Source organism: Narcine bancroftii, chromosome 3 (genome assembly GCF_036971445.1).
Source record: "Narcine bancroftii isolate sNarBan1 chromosome 3, sNarBan1.hap1, whole genome shotgun sequence".
NCBI classification, from domain to species: domain Eukaryota; kingdom Metazoa; phylum Chordata; class Chondrichthyes; order Torpediniformes; family Narcinidae; genus Narcine; species Narcine bancroftii.
In genome coordinates this window covers 202,671,813-202,694,905 of record NC_091471.1, presented here as the reverse complement: position 1 = coordinate 202,694,905, position 23,093 = coordinate 202,671,813, and the positions used below count along the sequence as shown (strand labels likewise).

At 40.1% G+C, this 23,093-nt stretch overlaps 1 protein-coding gene across 2 annotated transcripts in view; it reads right to left on the bottom strand.

The window, feature by feature from the left end:
• The window catches only part of hhip (hedgehog interacting protein), a 140,224-nt gene that overhangs the window by 13,118 nt on the left and 104,013 nt on the right, over nt 1–23,093 (bottom strand). For both annotated transcript variants that reach the window (XM_069926308.1, XM_069926309.1), the window contains exon 12: nt 1,085–1,233. In XM_069926308.1, coding sequence (XP_069782409.1) covers nt 1,085–1,233 — 149 coding nt within the window. The remainder of the gene's footprint in view (nt 1–1,084; nt 1,234–23,093) is intronic.

The following is a 23,093-nucleotide window of genomic DNA, read 5'->3' as shown; positions in this document are numbered from 1 at the left end:
ACATACAAATAATTCTTTGCTGCTTTGATGGGAAGTCAAATGATTGTGTTGGATCACGACTGAAACTATGTTGAGGTGTCAGGAAGTGGTTTTACCCATTACGTATGGAATGTAGCAGAGGAAACACGTGCAAAAATCAGTTCAGTTTTATAACTAGTTTCTTAGTACCAATTTAGAAAAATAGAAACTACTGTGAAATGAATGATTATATAGTACAGTATATTTCCCCATATCCGAAATTCCGTGAAACGAAATGTTCCATTAATCAAACTTTTTTGCGGCCCCGATATGATGTCACAAGTTGAAAAAATTTATCACCCGACTCGTCCATGTAGGGGTCTGATGCTCTGTGGCTCCAGTTTGGTAACAACAGAGCTCAGAACCAGATGGGAAGAGAGACGCTGAGCAGCTGGATGTCAGCTCAGAGAAGCAGGCTGGAATCTCGAGCCATAGGTGAGCGACTGGAGAAAGTTGGCAGGGGAGAAATTAGAATGCTAATTACCCTCATTTCAGGTAACTCCCTCCCCTCTCTCTTTCCATTTCTTCTTTACCCTCTGCTGCACTTGATTTACAAACTGCGTGCCACTGTTTCCCAGACACAAGTGGTCAGAAGAATCTGGCCTCATCAAGCAGAGCAGCTTCTCGGGCAGGAGTGGGGACCTCAGACTCCCGGGCTGGAGTGGGAACCGTCGTTGGGACCGGTGGTGGTGGAGAGGTGTCAAGGATCAGCGGCAGCGGTAGGGAGGTGTTGGGGACCAGTGGGGAGGTGTTGGGGACCAGTAGGGAGGTGTTGGGGACCAGTAGGGAGGTGTTGGGGACCAGCAGCAGCTAATGTCACGGTGCTATTTTTTTAGTTTTGTTCCTTTAACTGAAACCAACGCCCCCCCAAAAAAAACTGAACAACGTCCGGTCCCAAGCTTTTCAGATATGGGGAAACGTACTCTATTGCAGAATCAGAAGGTTAGTATTTAATTCTTGACAACAAATCAATAAATATTGCTTTATAGTGTTAGTCAATGTCATTCATAAGATTTGTTCTATACTTATCACTGTTTTCCTCTCAAGTAAATCAAAAACTACCTACCCACTCTGCAGAACTCTCCCTCCCAACCTAGATTACAGCAGCATACTTCTGTTGGCGTACAAAGTCCATTTCTACACAAATGCGAGCACTCTGATTCCAATGGTTCTGGAGGCAACACTGATTTCTTGCATTCTTCTGGAACCAGTGGTCTATTTTAAAATAGAGAAATAACAAATGTTTATGTTATTCGGCAGAGAATTGTTTTATGTCAAATAGAGTCATAGGGTGATACAGCATAGAAACATGCCCTTCAGCTCACTGGGTCCACGTCAACCATCAACGACACATTCACACTAATCTTACTTTTATTCTCTCTACGTTCTCATCAAATACCCCTCCCCCAGATTCTACTGATCAACTGCACAATGGGGGTAATTTACAGTGGCCAATTAACCTACCAACCTGCATGTTTTGGGGAGGAAACTGGAGCACCTGGTGCAAATCCATACAGCCGCAGGGAGACTGTGAAAACTCCACATAGGTCAGGAATGAACCTAGATCTCTTGTGCTGTTATCAACAGAACCAATTTAATAATAAAGTTCAATCCCTATCTTTCAAATGCTGTAATTTTTTTTTACCACGATGAAACAGTCACAAATGACTACATTGTTCCTCTATGACCATGGTCCAAGGTTTACTGGCATTGTCGAGCACCTGGACCCATAGATGCCATATGGAACAAATTCTCCTTACCTTGTGTGGTATCCCAAGCCAGAACTTTCTAAAAGAGGCTGACCAATCCTCAGTATTGAATGGTTGTCTAAGGTCTACATCACAAGCCTTGAGAGGCCAGAACTAGCCCCACCACAAAAAAAATGAATGAAACTTAAAAGAGCAGTTAGCTACACCTTCTGACTTCTGCTAAAATCTATTTTAAAAAGTATTCAAATGATTATTAAAAATTGTGGAAAAAAATTAACATACATTCAAGCAATTCTAAATCATTAAAATTAGTTAGTTCATTGCAATATTGGAACCAATAGCCAACTGGCACAGTTTTCCCTCCATTACTGGTGGGCAATCTCTGCAATTTTATGTTCCCATAATGAACTGCATGAGGAATCCAGTCAAAATACAATTGGATAAACACCAGTGAAGAGCAGTCAGTAAGTACAGGACTTAAAAGTATTCAAGCATGTACAGTCCATGCAGAAATTTCAAACTTTTTTTCTATGCAAAATCTGCAATATTATTTTATCTGTCATTCTAACAGAATGCATTTTTGGTGAGGGTGTCATTTTATATGTTATTGCTTAAAAGTGTATTACAATATAATTTAGACTCCATATTCAATAAGCCCTTATAGCAGAAAATTGTAAGTAGACTTCATATAATAGATTGTTGAAAATGATGGCATTATATAACATGTGCCTTGTACCCTTGAAATTGAAATGCACAATATGTTTTTGTGTAAAAATATGTTCTTAAAATGGAAGGTCAAAAGAAATCAATGGACTATAACATATGACACGAGGTGGACAACAGATTTTGAGAAAAATATCCTCTTTTTTTGACCTTGCATAGTTGTAATGAATAGGCCAGGTCTATTTCCTGATGGATGCAATTTCAAGACACAAGAGAACTCAGATGATGGAATCTGGAGCAAAAAGCAAACTACAGGAGGAACTCAGCAAGTCAGGCAGCATCTGTGCAGAGAAAGAGGTACTCAATATTTTGGGTTGTGAATCTTGTATTAGGACCACCATTCCTATGGTAGAAAAAGTCCATTGTTTCAGCTCCCTTAAAATGCAGAATATTGATATTAGCAATTGTTTATTCATTTCCATACTCTCTAATGAAAGGAAGATCTGATTTTTTTAAAAAAAGCTTGCTTTAACACAATTCAATTTGCTATTTGGTTATTTCCCACTGTTTGAGGACGTGTTCTGGTAAATGGGGCAAATGTGAATGATGGTTCAGTTATTGCAGGGAAATGCTGATAAAACTATTGACGTAATCAATATAACTACCAGAATTTTAGCATTTCCACGCATGAGCAAACAAGGGGAATTATTATTGCTGGATTGCATCTGATGTTGGATTTCAAATAGAGCAGCAAAATGTCCTCTGCTCAGTTTCTAAAGAATCTTGCAAAGGTAGCTTGGCTTGTTTTTCTACCCTTGCTTAGAAAGGAAGGGAACAGCTGTACGGGCTAAGCATTTGAAAGTAAATGGACTTTTTAGAATAAAAACACTGAAAATGTACCCAAAATATTATGCCAGTTGAATGCTGTCTTGGGATATCAAAGGCAGTTTTTTTGTGAGCTGTAAATGAAAATGCACCTCTGGGAGTCAAGAACGAGACTGGGTCCAGACAGCCCTCAGTTGGATGTACACTGCAGTTTGACGGGATGCAGGTTGGATGGGATTAATGAGGGAAATTGAGCTGTGCTTTTGTTTGAGTAATAGTCTCGTAAGAATGGACTGAAGATCAGATAAAGTGTGGGGAGAAGAATCCAGTTTCACTACAATACAGTCTAAGGCAGAAGAAGGTTGGAGACCAAGGCTTCTTTTGAAGTTTATTAGGGTTGGGCTTCACTTGCACATGGGGACCAGTAGTTTGAGAAGCAAGTACAGAGCACTGCCTTTTGAATAGTGTCATCCTGTGTGGCCTGACATGGAAATATCCAATAGATTGTTCATTTAAGTTTTAATTTTAATTTAGAGATGCAGCATGGTAACAGGCCCATCCTGCCCACAAGCCTGTGGTGCCCAAATACACTTTCTTCTTTTTTTTTTTCTTTGGCTTGGCTTCGCGGACGAAAATTTATGGAGGAGTAATGTCCACATCTGCTGCAGGCTTGTTGGTGACTGACAAGTCCGATGCAGGACAGGCAGGCACGGTTGCAAGGGAAAATTGGTTGGTTGGGGTTGGGTATTGGGTTTTTCCTCCTTTGTCTTTTGTCAGTGAGGTGGGCTCTGCGGTCTTCTTCAAAGGAGGTTGCAGCCCACCGAACTGTGAGGCGCCAAGATGCATGGTTGGAGGCGATGTCAGCCCACTGGTGGTGGTCAATGTGAAAGGCACCAAGAGATTTCTTTAAGCAGTCCTTGTACCTCTTCTTTGGTGCACCTCTGTCTTGGTGGCCAGTGGAGAGCTCGCCATATAACACGATCTTGGGAAGGCGATGGTCCTCCATTCTGGAGCCGTGACCCACCCAGCGCAGTTGGGTCTTCAGCAGCATGGATTCGATGCTTGCGGACTCTGCCATCTCGAGTACTTCGATGTTGGTGATGAAGTCATTCCAATGAATGTTGAGGATGGAGCGGAGACAGCGCTGATGGAAGCATTCTAGGAGCCGTAGGTGATGCTGGTAAAGGACCGATGATTCAGAGCCGAACAGGAGCGTGGGTATGACAACAGCTCTATATACGCTTATCTTTGTGAGGTTTTTCAGTTGGTTGTTTTTCCAGACTCTTTTGTGTAGTCTTCCAAAGGCGCTATTTGCCTTGGCGAGTCTGTTTATCTCTTTGTCGATCCTTGCATCCGATGAAATGGTGCAACCGAGGTAGGTAAACTGGTTGACCGTTTTGAGTTCTGTGTGCCCGATGGAGATGTGGGGGGGATGGTAGTCATGATGAGGAGCTGACTGATGGAAGACCTCAGTTTTCTTCAGGCTGACTTCCAGGCCAAACATTTTGGCAGTTTCCACAAAACAGGACGTCACGTGCTGGAGAGCTGGCTCTGAATGGGCAACTAAAGCGGCATCGTCTGCAAAGAGTAGTTCACGGACAAGTTGCTCGTGTCTTGGTGTGAGCTTGCAGGCGCCTCAGATTGAAGAGAATGCCATCCGTGCGGTACCGGATGTAAATAGCGTCTTCATTGTTGAGGTCTTTCATGGCTTGTTTCAGCATCATGCTGAAGAAGATAGTAAAGAGGGTTGGTGCGAGGACGCGGCCTTGCTTCACGCCGTTGTCAATGGAGACGGGTTCGGAGAGCTCATTGCTGTATCTGACCCGAGCTTGTTGGTTTTCGTGCAGTTGGATAACCATGTTGAGGAACTTGGGGGGGCATCCGAGGCGCTCTAGTATTTGCCAAAGCCCTTTCCTGCTCACGGTGTCAAAGGCTTTGGTGAGGTCAACAAAGGTGATGTAGAGTCCTTTGTTTTGTTCTCTGCACTTTTCTTGGAGCTGTCTGATTAACCCATAAACCCCATATGTTTTTGGAAGGTGGGAGGAAACCCATGCAGAACAGAGAAACTCCTTACAGTCAGGGACTTGAACCTAGGTTGCTGGCATTGTAATAGCCAGCACTAACCATGCTGGCCTTGAAGTTCTTAAAGTTCTCCTAAAAATTATTTATGATTTTTTTTAGAGAAATTTAGATGTTTGTCCTTTTCTAAGGCTTTGTTTTTAAGAAAAAAGTTCAAGTTTTGGTGTAGTTGTTATGAAGTGTGTTATACCTATTGAAGTATGTTTCTACTTTTTGGGAAGAGACTTGTTTTGCTCCCTACCCATCTCCCTCTCCCCTAATCGATCCTCTGCCAACCTAGGATGGAACATTGCGCAATTTGATAGTATTCAGTGTACATCCTTGAATACAAAAATCATCAATACTCCCGTACTTAACAACTGCCTAGAGCAGACCTAGACATTGGAAAATACAGATCAGTGTAAGCAGTGAAGCATTTCCAATTTGTGGACCTTGGATCTGTAAGTCCACTCTGCAAACTTAATTCACAAATGATGTTCACCACTCATTGAGGCTGGCTTAAACCTCGAGTTGAAAGCTTAATATCTAACCCACTGTGCCACCCAGTCTGCACACACCACCAACTTTGTCGTTCTTTTGTACAACTGTGGGAGCGACATCAATCATTACGTATTTATAGAGTAAATATTGAATCAATGCCCAAGATTAGCAGAGGAAAATCGTTGCAAGCAATTTGAAGAATTACACTAACATTAATCTTGTTTAGGTAAGGCAGGGGAAAAGAATTTTCCTTTGTAAAAATAACTAGGGATATTTTTTTCTCTGTTGGATTTCTGTACCAAAAGGAAATTAAAATAGTAATGCATGAATGCATGATTTCTGGTGTCAGAACACTGTGATTGAAACTTGCAGGAGATTAATATTGTACTGGCATCTTCTAGCCCACAGCCTTTAACAGCTATGACACTTTTGAAAAATGATACCCACTCTGCCTTGCATTGATAGTAATAGCTCAGAGGTCAGCACAACGACTAAACAGTTTGTATTACTATCAGGGTGGCCATGAAAACAACACCTGCTGTACAAGCACTTGACCAAACAGCTGGGTCAACTGTCGCTGTGGGAATTTATCAGTGTAACATCGATCACAGGAGGGGGCAAGAATTTACTACCGTTTTATAAAGTTAGTTTAAGTGTTTGGAAAGTTGAAATCCACACAAATTATTATTAAAGCTCTTAAGGGAATGGTTTCTGCGTGTGGCTGGGTAATTGAGATAAGCAATCTGTGGCAAAGTTATGCTCATTGGATAAGTTCAACATAACAGTGCTAATTTTAGTATACAATTCTTTGCAAAGAATGATATTAATTCTCGAGGAAGCTAATATATAAAACCAAATTTATTTTAAAAATATTATTGGGCTAAGAATATAGTGAATTAATATAGGTTGAAATAATTGGGAGTATTGCAACTAATTATTGACTGGGTTGGGGGGGGGGGGGGCGGGGTAAGCGGAGGAGGAGAAAGACTGAGTAAACTGCCAAAATGCAGGAGCTACTCATTCAGCCAATGCACTACATTATGCTCATCACATTGCCACTGTAACCCATTACAATGGATCAGCAGAGAGCAATGTGAGGTCCCAGTGTAACCTTCAAGATACTTCAGTTTCCAGACCACCCTGCTAGCTTGGGCAACGTGAGCGCAAAACCAAGGTCAGTCAACCCAGTCCCTTGAAATCAGATACCATACTGTATTAGGCATAATGCACAAACTATTCACACAGTCCAAGAAAACAAATCACTTAATCTAATTTGGGAAGGTTGTTTGTTATCCGACATAGCAACAATGCAAACAAAATGTCCAGCTGGTCTGCTGTGATTCACATAATAATTGTTCCCTTGGATCAAAACACTGACTTCTTAACCATTGATTTCTTGATTATCATGACTTGATGAACCAATAACGAAATACAATAAAAGTGCTTTCTAAATGCATGAAAATGTCCCAAGGAGCTTGTGATAATCCTGACCACTAGAAGGAGTCAGAAATGCAGCTAGAGGAGATTCAAAATGGATGCCTCCATGAGTCATGAGTATTTTAGCTAATATAGTTGTTATAAAAGAACCCACGTTTCTTCAATAAAAGAAACATCGCATAGTACCTATGGAAGAAACACCAGGAGTGTGGAGAGTGAGAACCAGTCGATAGCACCAGAAAACATGGAGAACGTAAAGGTCCTGAGGCTGTAAATTGGACTGGAAATGCTGACTACGAGTGGAAGTTGTTCAAACAATGATTTATGTTGTACCTGCAAGCCATTAGACTCAATAGCAAAACTGATGCATGGAAGATTGCACTGCTACTTATTGTGGTGAGACCTCAATCACCGAGGCAGTGGACCAGGGCAAGTTCAACAAGGTTTTTGAGATTTTTGATGAACACTGTTCACCAAAGAAAAATGAAATGTTCAAGAGGTACATGTTTCACTCGTGCACGAAGCTGCAGGGAGACAGCTTTGATACTTTCTCAATGGACTTAAAATTAAAAGCAAGAACATGAAATTTCAGACCGCTGCAAGATTCATTGATCCGTGATCAAATTGTGTTCGAGATTATTGATAAGAAACTGAAAGAAAGGTTGCTGCGAGAGACAGAGCTTACCTTAGCTGGAGCTGTGAAGATATGCCACACGAAAAAGTTCGGCGATAGTGCAAAAGCCAGTGAAAATGAAGGCATAGTTGTAGCCACAGTGTCTAGAAGCACACATAAACAAAAACCAAGATAGAGGAAACAACAAAAAGGCGGAGAGACATTCAATTGTAAACAATGTGACACTCAACATGCACCAAGCAATGCCCAATCTATGGAAAAGTCTGTATTAAGTGCAAAAGGCAAAATCATTATACAAAGCAATGTTTTTTCCAAGGGGAAACAAAATGGAAGTGAAAGCATGCACAGTATACACTCTATAGAAGAAACTGCTCTTAGTGATGCACTCTTCATTGGTAGTGCAGAAAGACTGTAAACCAACAGACACTGAACAGCCAAGCGTGAACAGAGTCGAGCAGGATAAGTGGACAGTGTAATTGCATGCAAATGGAACAAATATTCCTTTCAGGCTGGACACAGCGGCAAAGGTAAATTTAATCTGTGAGTGTGATATCAGGGCAATGAAGATAAAGCCATTAATCCATGCAAATCCTGTAAGCCATACATCCAAGTAAATCCCGTTCTGCTTAAAGCCTACAATGGACAGAGCAGTGACACGAAAGATACACGTAAATTCAAGGTGAAAGTTAAAGATAATGATCTCCACCTCAGGTTCACAGTAGTCCCAGATGGACATGAATCACTGCTTGGTGACAAAACATGTGAAAACTTAAGCCTCGACAAAAGGGTGTCCCACATTAACAGTGACAATGCACGGAACAAATACTGAATCAATTTCCAGACATCTTCAAGGGGTTTAGAATTCCTCCATTCATCTATAAGATACAGTTAAAGGAGGACACACAGCCAGTAGTACATGCCGTGAGGAAGGTTCCAGCACCACTTAAAGAAAAGCTCAAGCAGGAACTTGACCGAATAATAGCACTAGGAGTCATAAAGAAAGTGGAGGAGTCCACTGAATGGGTGAATTCAATGGTGTGTGTCAAAAAGAAGAACAGTGACCTGCATGTGTGCATGGACCCAAAAGACTTGAATGTCAATATAAAGAGTGAACGTTATCAGATTCCAACCAGGGATGAAATGACAAGTGAGATGGTGGGTGGAAAGTTTTTCACTAAATTGGATGCATCCTGGGCTTCTGGTAAATAAAACTGCATGAAGATAGCAGTTAATGTACTAGATAGAAGATACTGTACATTTAAGACACCGTTTGTCTGATACTCATGTCTGAGGATGTTTTTTGGAATTTCCTCAGGTCCAGAAGTGTTTCACAGTACATCATAGAAGGCATAAATGAGGTACATGTGTACATCGATAACATGATGCTATGGGGATCCACACAAGAACAACACAACAAGGGGCTCATCAAAGTGCTATAATGCATCCAGAAATATAGATTAAACAGAGAAAAATGTCAGTTTGGTGAGAAGGAAATCAACTTTCTGGGAAATAAACTGTCAGAGGCAGGTGTGGAGCTAAACAAGAGCAAGGTGAAAGCAATTTTAGAGATATCCAGACCCACTGACAAAAAAGGTATATTGAGAGTGCTGGGAATGATCTATTTCATTGGTAAATTCACACCAAACCTGTCTTCCAAATCAATGTACCCAAGGAAGTTGTTACAGGATAAATGTGAATTCAAGTGGTCAGCCAATCACGAGGATGAATGGAGACGACTAAAGATCAATCTAACTACAGAACTAGAAGGATAAAAATATCTACAGGTGCTTCAAAAGATGGAATAGGTGCTGTACCACTTCAGGCTGTGGGAGAAGATTGGAGGCCAGTAGCATATGCATCAAGGACGATGACCACATCTGAATGTAGATATGCACAGATCAAGAGTGTCTAGGTTCAAAAAATTCTGCAGTTCTGTGTAGGATCTACCAACATTTGTGGCAGAGACAGACCACAAGCCATTAATAGCCATAATCAAGAAAAATCTCAGTGAAATGTCACTGCGAATCGAAAAACTGATTATGAAACTACAATGTTATGACTTTGAATTGGTACACACTAGGGAAACTTATTGTGTTAACTGATGTGTTATCCAGGGAAATGATGCAGAGTGAAGCACACAATGAGAGTTCCACAGAGACAGACGTGAATCTCCATGTGAACTTGATCACTGAATCTCTTCCCGTATCTGACATGAAATCAAAGCAGATCGCAGCTGAAACAGAAAAGGACACAGTTCTATAGAAGTTCATCAAGAGTCTGAATAAAGGATGGCCTAGAGGTGAATGTCAACCATACTACAACATCAGAGCTGAGCTGAGTGTTGTCATTGGGCTTCTACTCAGACAGTGGAGAATTATCATTCCTCAATCACTGTGACAAGAGATACTGAAAGGGTGCATGAGGGGCACCTTGGAATGGAAAAATGCAAGATGAGGATTAGAACTGCTGTTTATTGGCCAGGGATAAATGTTGATTTTGACAGGATAATTTTCAGCGTGAGACCTGTTTGAAACATCACGCAAAGTAGACAGAAGATTACATGATCATAACCGACTTACCAGGAAAATTATGGCAGAAAGTTGGGACTGATAGGTTCCACATTAATGGAAAGGAATACCTGCTGGTTATTGACTATCTCTCGGACTATCTAGAGATTGCACTGCTTCCTAACATGTCTGCTGCTTGTGTGGTCAAATATATGAAATCGATCTATGCAAGACATAGAATTCCTCAAATTGTCTACAGTGACAATGGACCATACTACAACTGTAGTGAATTCCAGAACTTTGCAGAAGAGTATGATTTTTGACATGTGACTTCAAGTCCTCTGCATCCACAGTCAAACAGTAAAGCTGAGAAAGAAGTTCACATAGTTAAACAGCTGTTCTAGAAAGCACAAGGCAGTAGCTCAGATCGTTATTTAGCTCTATTGATTTACAGAGCTTCGCCACTTGAACATGGCATGTCACTTGCTGAGCTTCAGAAGGGTCAAAGACTATGCACCACATTTCCCTACTCTGGAGAACCAAACAAGAACAGAGATGTTGAAGATGTAGAATGGAAACAAAAGGGTTTGAAATGGAGACAAAAAGCAAACTGTAACAAGTCAGCAAGAAGCTTAGGCCCCTCGCACAACATGACACAGTGAAACTCAGAGATTACAACTCTTGGGACAAAAAGGCCACTGTTCTGGAGGAAGTAAATCCAAGATCCTACCCTGTCAGAACAGGGGATTGTCAAGTACTGAGAAGGAATCGAAAGATCCTGCTGAAAACACAAGAGACACTGCAGGAACAGACAATGCAAAGGATCCCGCATAACAACAGAGAAAACACCACCAGTGATAGACAGTAGTGGAACAGCAGAGCCGACACAAGCACCTGTGTTAAGAAGATCCACACGCATTATCTCTAAAAGAAAAAGACCTGCACATTTAAAAAGTTTTTGCTGTTGATGTTTGTGTTTGCATTTGTGTTGAACTTTAAATTGAAATAAATACTGCATTAGTGTGTCATGTTGTTAGATTAAACATCTCAGAGAAAGAGAATGGAATAATAGATAATCCTGACCACGAAAGGGTATCGGAGACGAATTGTTGCAATTAGAGGAGATTCAAAATTGTTGCCTCCACTAGTTGTGAGTACTTTAGCTAATAAAGTATTGTTGTTATAAAATAACCCAAGTTTCTTTATTACAATAAAATAAATATCCCAGGAGCTTTATAGGTCAGCAGCTAATAACATTTAACAACAAGCTACGTATTAGCTCAGGTGATCCAAAGGTTGATTTGAGTTGGTTTGAAAGGAGAGAAGGGATACAGAGTGATTTCAGGAGTGAATTGTGGAGTTTAAACATGGCTGCCAGTAATGGAGGATCAGAACTGTGGATGCAGGAGAAGTTAGAACTGGTTGCAGAACAGATGACAGACCTAGGAACAGGGTAAGGTCATGAAGACATTTGAAAACGGAAGGAAATTTTAAAAATTGTGGATTTGTTGGACTGAAGTACAGGGGTGAAGGGTGTGAGAGAGGTTGCAAATTATGTTAATAATTAATTCAATTTTTTAGTGAAAAGTTTACTTTCCAGCTTCTTATAAACAAGCGATAAGTGGCTCTGTATCTCTTGATTATGCATGGTTGAGAATTTTGCAGAACCTTGTTATTATGTACTAATTCTTTGTGTTATATTTTGATGAAGGGTCTTCAAACTGAAATGTTGACTCTTCCCACAGATCTGGCCTGAGTTGTTTGTACTTCCAGAACATACTGCCTTATTTGATTTTCACTAATTATATTGCTATTGTTAAAAAAATACAGCAGTTAAATGCATCAACAATATTTCATACATCACATTCAATAAAGTATTAATTAGTTGAGAAATGAAAACAGATTTAATTCTTCTTTGTATCTATTCTTATCAGAAATAAATTGGACTAAAGTAGTACCCTTCTTGACCTCCATGTGTCCCCTATCACTTCATTGCCTATGATGTATTGAAGTGTAATACAAGTTGTCAAAAATAATGCAGCTAACTTGTCACACAGCAAGAAACCATAAGCAGCAACAGGTTAACTGATCACATCATTTGATTTAATGATGCTACCTGAGGAATATATTTTGTCCCTCTGCTTTTCTTCAGTTAGTGCCATGGAATCATTATTGCCCACCTTAGGGCTTAACATCCAAAAAATGGTCTCTCTCTTAGTATAGGGGCTGGATTATGTATGCAGGTCTCAAGAGTGGAATTTGAATCCAGTCCCTCACACTTGAGAGGCAAGAGCATGACCACAAAACAAAGCTGACACCGTTACCTAAAATAGTGTGGATGAAATTGAAATAGTTAATCTAATTTGCTCATTGTAAAGAGCTCCAGTTCCTTGAAGAAATGGTTTAGTAATATATTTTTAATGAGAGTCCTTTGTAAATTAACAGTGTTAAGCTTTGCACATTGCAAGACGATGGGGATGGTAGTTATAATTTCATTTATTTTAGGGTTGCTTTATTCTAGGTATGGAATACAGACTGTCAACATTTGTTGTACCTTTGTAATGGAGAAATAAACCCATTTACTTTAAACAATCAATATCTTTAATGTAATAACAGAAGTTTCTAGCTTTCAAATGCATCTGCTAATGGCACCAGATTAAAAAGAGGTGAGGCTATTACTGAAATGTAATAAATAACATGCATACACACATGAACTTGTTTTAATATAAAAATAAATCGTGACACAGGGATAGGATAAGAGCTTCTTTGCTCTGTTTACTCAAGTTTCTTGAATTTTAGAAGTGCTGATCTAGCACTTTATAGATCTATTTTCAGAAGCACTTGCCATAGAAAACAGAAATTCTTTGGTTCACCAGTGCATATTTAGCTACTTTATTTATCACTGTCTAAAACTCTAGAAATCCTCCAATTTGTCAGAATTTTTAAAAAAAACTTGAAGTTAGAGAAACATTGTTAAGTATTGCTGGAGAAGCAGGATTGAAAACAGAACATTCTGGCTTGGATATTCATTACCTGTTTTTTTTTTATGAGATTGATCTGATGTGCAAAATTAATTGCACTAGCACTTCCACATGTACACAATGTGTAAGGAGTTTGTACCTTCTCTCTGTGACCTAGGTGCTCTGGTTTTCTCTCACCCTGCAAATTGTCTGGGGTTGGCAGGTTAATTGGGTGTAATTTGGCAGCATGGGCTTCGTGGGCTGGAAGGGCCGTCTACTGTTCTGTAAAATTAAACTAAAAATAGAATAATTTGCCTTTAAATGCATGACACTTCCTCTGATGGACATCAATTAATGTGCAACGTATGTTTGCAATGGTACTTTGATAATGAACCTTCAGAAGAAGCTTCACAGGACTTTAAGGCATTTAGAGCAGCCATTCTCAACCTTTTTTGGTTAGGGTTCCCTTAGGACTCTACTCAAAGTTTATGGACCCCCCTTTCCTGTAAAGCAGCCAGGTTTAGTTGGTTTCTTTTGTACTTCTCTCCTACTGACTATATAAAGCATAGAACAAAATTTATGATTTCAATCCATTGCTCCCCTTAAATGTGCTGTGCCCCCAGGGTCGCCGAACAGCCCCTAGTGAGAATGGCTGTTTTACAGAACAAAAAATGGATAAATTAAAGCATATTAAAGGATAACTTTAAATGTCAGATTGTCTGCCAGGTTGGAAAACTTCATTTTAGGAGCCATACGACTCCATGGTCAATGAAAAAGCCTCCTCCTTCCTGGAGTAGCCGTCAAGGTGGGTTCAGACTATGCTGACGCTTCCCCTGTGGTTTACCTTGCTGTCATGGTGCCAGATTGTCAGAAATGTAGATGACTGCTCCCATATCTACCTGGCCACCCCTACTTTAGGAATTCCAATTCATGCAATTTTTAGAATGATGAACCTGCCGCCCCTCTGCTCCACTTAGGAATTTCTGTGTTTAAGAGCTTCGAGTACAACATTTAGAATGTACTAGGGGTGTAGTTTAATTGGGTGTAAATTGGGTGGCACAGGCTCAGGGGCCGAAATGGTGGGGGGAGGGGGGGCAGAAGCTGGAAGTCCAATTAGGTTGGGGGTGGAACATTGGAGCCAGCTATGTAGGAAGAATGAGATGGATCAAGACCAGCAATTTGGAACAGTAACAAGTGGGGCAGGCAGTATCAATAGGCCTACATGCTTCAGGAAAGGAAATCTGCCATCTTTACTCCTCTGGCCAAAAGGTAGCTCTGGATCCTGCAATGTGGTTGACTGTTAATGGATTTCTCAGTTCATGGGCCATTGGGTTTGGACAATAAATGCCAGGATTGTCAGCAGTGTCCACAGTTAAGGTAAATAATGACAATACTTGGCACATGTTCAAATCTTATGCTGTGGCTGTAAGTTCTATTTGTTCCAGGAGAGCCAGTAATGGGCCCAATTTGGCCCACGTTTATCTGCAATACTTTAGAGAAAACATTGAATGAAGAATAAGATCATTACTTCCATATACAGAATATATATCAAAGCACAAGAGTAATGTAGCTCAGAAGCATCTGCTTGAATTTCAAAATGATGTAAACTGATCTGGACGTGGCCATAATTAAGCTTCACTTTGGGAAAAATTATATCTTTTATGCTAAACTTGCATGATATACGAATGATTTTCTGGTTGGTGTATGAATTAGGTTTCAGAGAGTAAATATTGGGGAAGCACTGCAAATAAGAAGTTTTTTTTTTAGCTCTTTTCTGATTTTCCACCAACTAGCAATCCAGAAAAAAAAATCCTTAGAAAATAAAATCCCTATCATTAAAATTGCCAACTGAGAGCTGGTCTGCTATTCTTGGCCATACTTGCTTGTGTTGCTTTGTGCAATGTTTCTATCAACATTTCTTAAATGTAATTTGACAGATAAAGTTATTTAGAAAATTTAAAAAATGTACAAACCACAAAATATTTCAATGAATTTGCAAAAATGGACAAAAAAAGCACCCCCAAGGAAGAATTAGATCTTCTAGTTCAGTACAAATGTCTCAACTGATGATTTTAGCTGATGTTAGCACCTGAATTCCCTGGGGGAACTTAAATCATGGGAATTTTTCAACTTCTCATTCAGCTCCAGACTAAAACAACACTTACCATAGTTGCCTCATGAGCAAATTCTGTGAACCAACTGAAGGTGTTTATCATGTTAAATTTTCTATAGCTCGGGAACAGAATTACCCCCATGAACAAAAAGTCTGCTGCTGGGTGGATAAAACTGTATTTAATGGTATGAAAGCAGTGGGTTATATAATTGATGCTTAACTTCAAGAATCAAAGTTAAAAGAATAACCACTTGAAGAAAAGGTCAATGTGAAGAGCTGGTAACAGGAGAGACTCAGATATTTTTGATGTAAATAGGACCACAACGGATAATTTTGTGTAAATGGATGTAGTAAGTCAGTAGCATTCACATTATTTTGCTGCCTGCTCTTTACCATCCTCAACATCCATTGGAGCGCTTTCATCCCTAACGTCGAATACTCGAGATGGCAGAGGTCGACAGCATCGAGTCCACGCTGCTGAAGATCCAGCTGCGCTGGGTGGGTCACGTCTCCAGAATGGAGGACCATCGCCTTCCCAAGATCGTGTTATATGGCGAGCTCTCCACTGGCCACCGTGACAGAGGTGCACCAAAGAAAAGGTACAAGGACTGCCTAAAGAAATCTCTTGGTGCCTGCCACATTGACCACCGCCAGTGGGCTGATATCGCCTCAAACCGTGCATCTTGGCGCCTCACAGTTTGGCGGGCAGCAACCTCCTTTGAAGAAGACCGCAGAGCCCACCTCACTGACAAAAGGCAAAGGAGGAAAAACCCAACACCCAACCCCAACCCACCAATTTTCCCCTGCAGCCGCTGCAACCGTGTCTGCCTGTCCCGCATCGGACTTGTCAGCCACAAACGAGCCTGCAGCTGACGTGGACTTTTACCCCCTCCATAAATCTTCGTCCGCGAAGCCAAGCCAAAGAAAAAAAAATAACATTCACACTCTTCTTTCTTTGGCTTGGCTTTGCGGACGAAGATTTATGGAGGGGTAATACACGCTACAATAACGCTAATATACAAGACAAGCATTGCTTCCTTTGCTTGCTCTTCCTTCACCAAATAGGCTGCACTATTTCAATATAAGAAACTTGGAGATACATTACAAGGTGTTGAATAACTTAATATCTCACAACTGCAGAAGACTCCACTTGTGGTTATATCTGACTCATCACCTACTTCTGGTTCTGGGTGCCATGAGCAGCAAGAGAAAGGTATGAATGGCAGTGCATTCCCGGATTTAGTTAACTCAATGCAAGCAGGGAATCATTGGGTCTCACACCTGGTACCTCGTTCTAAAACAAAACATTAGAGGTCAACACTTGGTGATTACTTAACCCCTGAGGCAGGGGTGGGTGGTGGAGGAACTCTGTGGAATTACAGGTGGAGTGCAATGATTACTTTCTCTGGAAATGGAATTCAGGCTATAGGAAGCGAGTGAGTTGAGATGCCTCAAGAAATAAAAGCAAGCAGTGGGGGAGGTATACAAGGTGCACTGCATTGTCAGGTGAAATGTTAAACAGCCTTTCATGGTCTAATAAAATCTAAAATTGCAAGAAATATGCAGCAATATTCAGGTTAGGCAATATTCTTCTTAACAATCCAGGGATCTCAATATAATGAGTCAACCATTTGGGATTGGGAAAATTAAAAATGTCTTCATTCAGAAGATACTGAATCCCTGAAATTCACTTCCCAGAAGAGTTGTGGAGGGTTAATCAGTATGTATTGAAGGAGGGCAAGGGTATGAGGGATGGGGCCCAGGGAAAGAGCTTTGGGAAAGATCATTTGTCAGGGTCCATATGTGTATCTATGCACTTACATTTTTGTGCTAAATCTATGCACCAAGAAGAGTATGTAGCAGTTTGCATGTAATGATTTAATTTCGTAGTCTTTTATTTTGCATCAGACTCTTTAAGATGAAGTTACAGGAAAGGTGATACTGCTGGATGACAAACATCTTAGTGAAACTGCAGAATTGCTACAAGAGAGAAAGAACATTTTTTCATGCAGACAGCATGGTAACAGGCCCTTTCAGCCATGAGTCGGTACCACCAAAATACCCCAATTAACCTACAACCCCTGTACATTTTAAAGGGTGGGAAGAAAACCACAGCACCTGGAGGAAACTCGCACAGACACAGGGAAAATGTACAAATTCCTTACAGAGCTGGATTCGAAAGTGAGTCTCTGGCACTGTAACAGTGCTGTGCTATCCACGACGGCAAATGTGAGAATTATTTAGCAAGTGTTCAGCAGTTATTGCTAAATTTTTAATCTGCACCAAATTTCGCTGGAAGAGTGGCAACTACATTTTGAAATGCAGCAAATATGCTTTTGTCACATTGTAGGTCAATTGAAACTGGGTTTATATCATCCTCAAAGGGTTAACTGCTTCAAACTAAAGATTTGCAATTTTCACCAATATGGAATAGTGGTTAACTTTGCTCAAGTTGTTGGACTGATAGCCAACTTGTTCTGGAACCAGGTACACACCTATCAATGTCATCTGAGAATTTAGATTCAAATAATTATATAAACTCAGAATGAAAAGGTAGTCTACAAAGCAAAGGGCATTTGTAAAATTCATCTTACCTAATGATGTCTTCAGGAAAGGAGATCTTCGTTCCATGTTCAGCCTAACTTTGTTACTCATGATTTAAGATTCATCAGTGTAGGTGACTCATGACTGTCTTTCGAAATAGTTTGGCAAACCAATGAGAGGCACTGGCATCACTAAGAGGGTGCGGGGAATATTCCCTAATTTTTAGTGTTAGCAAAAATCTTACGTTATGTCAATTTTTTTTCCGGCGACAAACGTAGGTGTGCACAAACCACAACAGAAAAGGTGAGGTGACGCAAATTTATGACGTGTAAATGTGGTATTTGAAAAACCGACTAGTTAACAAAACAGTTGGCTAAGAGATTATTTTCAAAAAGTATAATTATTAATTACTACATTATTTTAGTTAGCTAGCTTTTTGTATGCACATTAATTTCTTTTGTGAGCTGGTTGCCAAATGTGTGCATGCGGACACAAGTACAGCTTAGAGGGAACAGTGGGTGGTGGAGGGAAACCAGACCATACTGGGTGACACCATCAGAGGGAGTGACACCAGAACAACTGTCTATGATATTATTGTGCAATGTTTCAGCAGAAATTTATTATTTAAAAAAAAATATCCCTGTAGTTTGTTATAATGACAAAAACATTTTTCATAAGCCCAGCTTACATGTATCAATATTCTTGCAACTCTATAATAATTTACTTTTTGAACCTCATATTGTCATTATTACCCAATTATAACGATACTTTGAATTACGTGGTTTCGTCTGCATGGCTGTTGTTTTTGTCGCTGCTTTTGTCACATTTTCTGGTGTTTTAGCTACAAGATTGTGGTAATTAGTGATGTATCTCATGTAACAATAAAATTTAACGTTCAATTCAACAGAATTTTGATGTAGTTCTTAAATGTTTTTATTTTGAATTCTATTGTTTTCTTACCTAATTTTCACTTTAACCACATGAAACTACATTATTACATTTAGGCTGTGGGTATGATATTGTAATTTAAAGGTGTCATTTTAATTTTGCTGGTTGTTTATCTCACCACTACTGTCATTACATTCAGTGATATACAGGAAATACGATTTCCGAAAAACATTAGTACCAAAAAAAGTCACTAAGGATTCTGTATGGTCTGGTACGGGAGGAGATCCATGCAGGGGGGGTGGAAGGGTGGGGTAATACAATGAGTTACCACACTGGGTGACACCAACTCTAGAGACACCATTGCTGAGAGGGCAATTAAGCAATTAGAGGGCCCTTGCCTGAAACATCCACAACACGATTAAATAAACAGAACACAGTACAGTAAAACACATGGCCCTTTGACCCACAATGTCTGCATGGAATAGATGCCAAAATAAAATAAAACTAAATAGATTAGTAAAACGAAGAAAAGTCCAAAACAAATCTTGGGGGGAGGGGTTGTGAAATTAAAATATTTTTCTACTAATAAAAATAAACAACATGAACCTTGTGAATGAAATGGAGACAATCATTTCATATTAGGAATAGATGGCATAATTTGATAGCTCTAAAAAAAGAAAGTTTTAGAAAATAACTGGGTCTTCACTTCTAATCTGTCATTAATGGGCTCTTTGAATTTCTGAATATAGAACTAATAATATAAATAAACGAAGTATATGAGCCCAGCATTTGTATCTCATGATAACTAGTCCCCAGTATCTGACTGTCAAACACTAAAGGGATGAGGCATTTAGATTTTCTGGTTGTTTGAAAGTTACTCTTACAATGCCGAACTAATGAACCTGCATTAAGAATAAACAGTTTAAAAAACAAAACTACTACACTGTACTCACACTGAACAAACTTCACTTACATGAATAATAAACTTTAAAGTATTTTACTTTTTCCACTCACATTCTTTGAAAACATTTAACTATCACTACCCCTTCATGGAACTGCCCGAAAAATGAACAATAACCTAGAGAATTAACCCTTCCTTCCCCCAAGTTTACAGATGAAGCCTCTGACCGGGTGAACTTACTGAGCAGGGATAAGGTGACATTTTGAGAGACACCCCAATGGCAAGAAGCATCACCAGCTCTTCATGCTGGTTGACACCACTTTATTCAAACTACGAGCAAATCATGACCAAGGCACAACGCTGGCTGAATATTTGCTCCCATCTTCATCAAAGTTGTAGGTGTTACTTCAGACAATATTAACAAACTTATGTATTTTTACCTATTATTTTATTATTATTTGTTTTAATTTTAAAATTATTCTCCTTGATTTATTTGCGGTTGCTTTTCTTCCAGATACTGGGGGTGGGGGTGGTGGGAGGTGTGTGTATGTATATTCATTCGCTTTTTTTTGTGGCATTAAGACATTGTTTGTGGTGTACCCTGACTAGTTCAGCCCAAAGCATTATGATCATAATACAACAGCGCAAATGTTTTTATGGCAATGATTCCACATTAGGGAACATATACCTGTCAACATTTATCCAGGAAACAAACCACGAGGAAACATTCTGTGAAAGACACAACACTCATTGGGGAAGTAATACTGCCATAGATGAGAAATAGGAGGGAATAAGCCCAGCATTTTATCCACATAACCTGGAAATCCAAGTGAAAGATGATTCCCATCAGAAGAAAGGCATAAAGCGCAGCTAGGCAGACTTCAGGGTCATATACAGTATGAGATGATAGTGGGTGGTTACTGAGCTGTCTTGCAAGAGCGTCCCTTCGGAAGCATGGAGCATAGTATGGACAAAATAATTACCATGGCCTGCCATGGCAGGAGCTCTGGCACTTTAATTAGAACAGAACATTACAGCACAGTACAGCCCTTTCAGCCCTTAATGTTGTGTCAATCGATGTAAACCTACTTCACAACAATCTAAATTTTTCCAATCTTTCACCCATCACCCTCTATTTTTCTTGCATATATGTGTATCTAAGCATCTTTCAAACATCCTTATTATACCAGCCTCCAGTATCACCTCTGGAAAGGCACCCCTTATTCTTTCTGTAAAAAAAACTTATCTAACATCTTCCCTAAACTAGCCTTAAAGCGATGTCCTCTGCAAAATGCTAAGTCACCCCAGAAAAAAGTGCTGGCCATCCAGCCTATCTAACCCCCTCATAATTTCACATTCCTCTATTAAGTCACTTTCGTAAGTCCAAAGAAAAAAGCTGGAGTTCCAGCAATCTTGCTACACAAGGCACGTTCTTTAATCCAGTCAATATCCCAGTAAATTGCTTCTGCACCCTCTCTAAAGCTTCCACGTCTAATTTTCTCTTATAATATCCTTCCTTCATTTACAATGCTCAGACATCGTTCAGGCTGCTAAAATTTCATCCACTGTATTTTTTCAGGATAAAGCTGCCAGGAATAAAAGGCTGGTGAATCAGGCAGGAGACTCCCCTTGGACTCAAAGCTTTATCAGGTTGAAGCAATCCAGACCGAGATCAAGAGTACAGCCCAAGAAACATTCAATCTCTGTGGTAAGTCTTATGACTTATGGTCTTATGACCCCTTATTTAGAGGAATTGATTTACATAAAAAAAATGGGCTGACTCCTGAGGCAATGCAGAATCCTCGAGCAGAAGAGAGCTATTATCTGTGTCATTGTTAGAAAGTGTAACATGGATCCTATGGATGAGAATGGTGGGCATGCATTGTGAGTCACAGCATTTCCATGGTTCCTTTATAGCCTGATCTCCTGAGGGTTCCAATGACATTTGAGATTATGTGCTATCCTCCTTCAACATTTCTCCTTCAGCCATGGCTCTTGCATTTTGTGGTAGCAACAGAACCAGCTATCCCAGACTGTGGCCATGCATGCCAACTTGCAGCAGGTGGAAGGTGGTAGAGAGCAAGAGCTTAAGAGGGGCATCCTTCCTCATGAAAGGCATCAAGTTTTTAGTGCTTCATATCTGGAGGCTCCAATCCTCACTGCAAGGGGCTAACAAAGGAAGGCACTAAGATATGCATATTCAATATTGTAGTCTGGATATTAAATCTCATCATGCAGTACTTTCTTTACTACAACGGTATGCAACATTGTGAAGTGACAAAATTACAGCTATGGTGCTCTTTTGTTGCATTGAATGCTGAGTTGAAAATGCGTCAGATATTTGGAGTTTGTTTCACTCTGATCTTGAGACTGTGATTGGTCTACTTTGGTGACATCATTGCACATGTATGGCATGCAAGGTGATTTCATCCAAGTAATTTTAGAATGTTGCACAGGAAATTGAAGATGTTGTTTTGGGAGAGACTATTAATTGACTGTCAGCGGTCATTCCTCGAACAAGTTCCCTGAGTTTTTACTCAGGAAACTGGCATTGTGCACAAGGAAAGAAGGGAAACAAACAGAGTGTTATGGAACATATGGAGATTAAAGAGGAGGAGGAGGAGGAGGAGGTGCTGTCTTATGGCCTTACAAATCCCTAGGCCGGATATGATATTCCCTCAGACCTTGATGGAGATTAGTGTAGAAATTGCAGAGGCTCTGGCAGATATACAGTATTCAAGATGTCTTTAGTCACAGGTGAGGTGCCAGAGGATTGGAGGGTAGCTCATGTTGTCCCATTGTTTAAAAAAAGCTCCAAAAACAAACCAGATAATTATAGGCTGGTGAGCCTGACATCAGCAGTAGCTAAGTTATTGGAAGGAGTTCTAAGAGATTGGATATATAGGTATTTGGACAGCCATGGCTGATTAAGGACAGTCACTATGGCTTTGTATCTGATAGGTTGTGTTTAATGAATCTTGTAGATTTTTTTCGAGGAAGTTACAAAGAAGGTAGATGAAGGAATGGCTATGGATGTTGCCTACATGGACTTTAGTAAGGTCTTTGACAAGGTCCCACAATGGAGGTTCGTTCAGAAGGTTAAGACACCAGGTGTCCATGGAGAGGTTGTAAACTGGATTTAAAATTGGTTGTGTGGGAGAGAACAGAGTAGTAGTGGATGGGTGCTTCTCAGACTGGAGACCTGCGACTAGTGGTGGGCGTCATGGATCTGTGTTTGGATCATTATTGTTTGTTGTCTATATCAATGATCTGGATGATGATGTGGTAAATTGGATCAAAGATAGGAGGCATAGTGGACAGTGAGAAAGATTTTC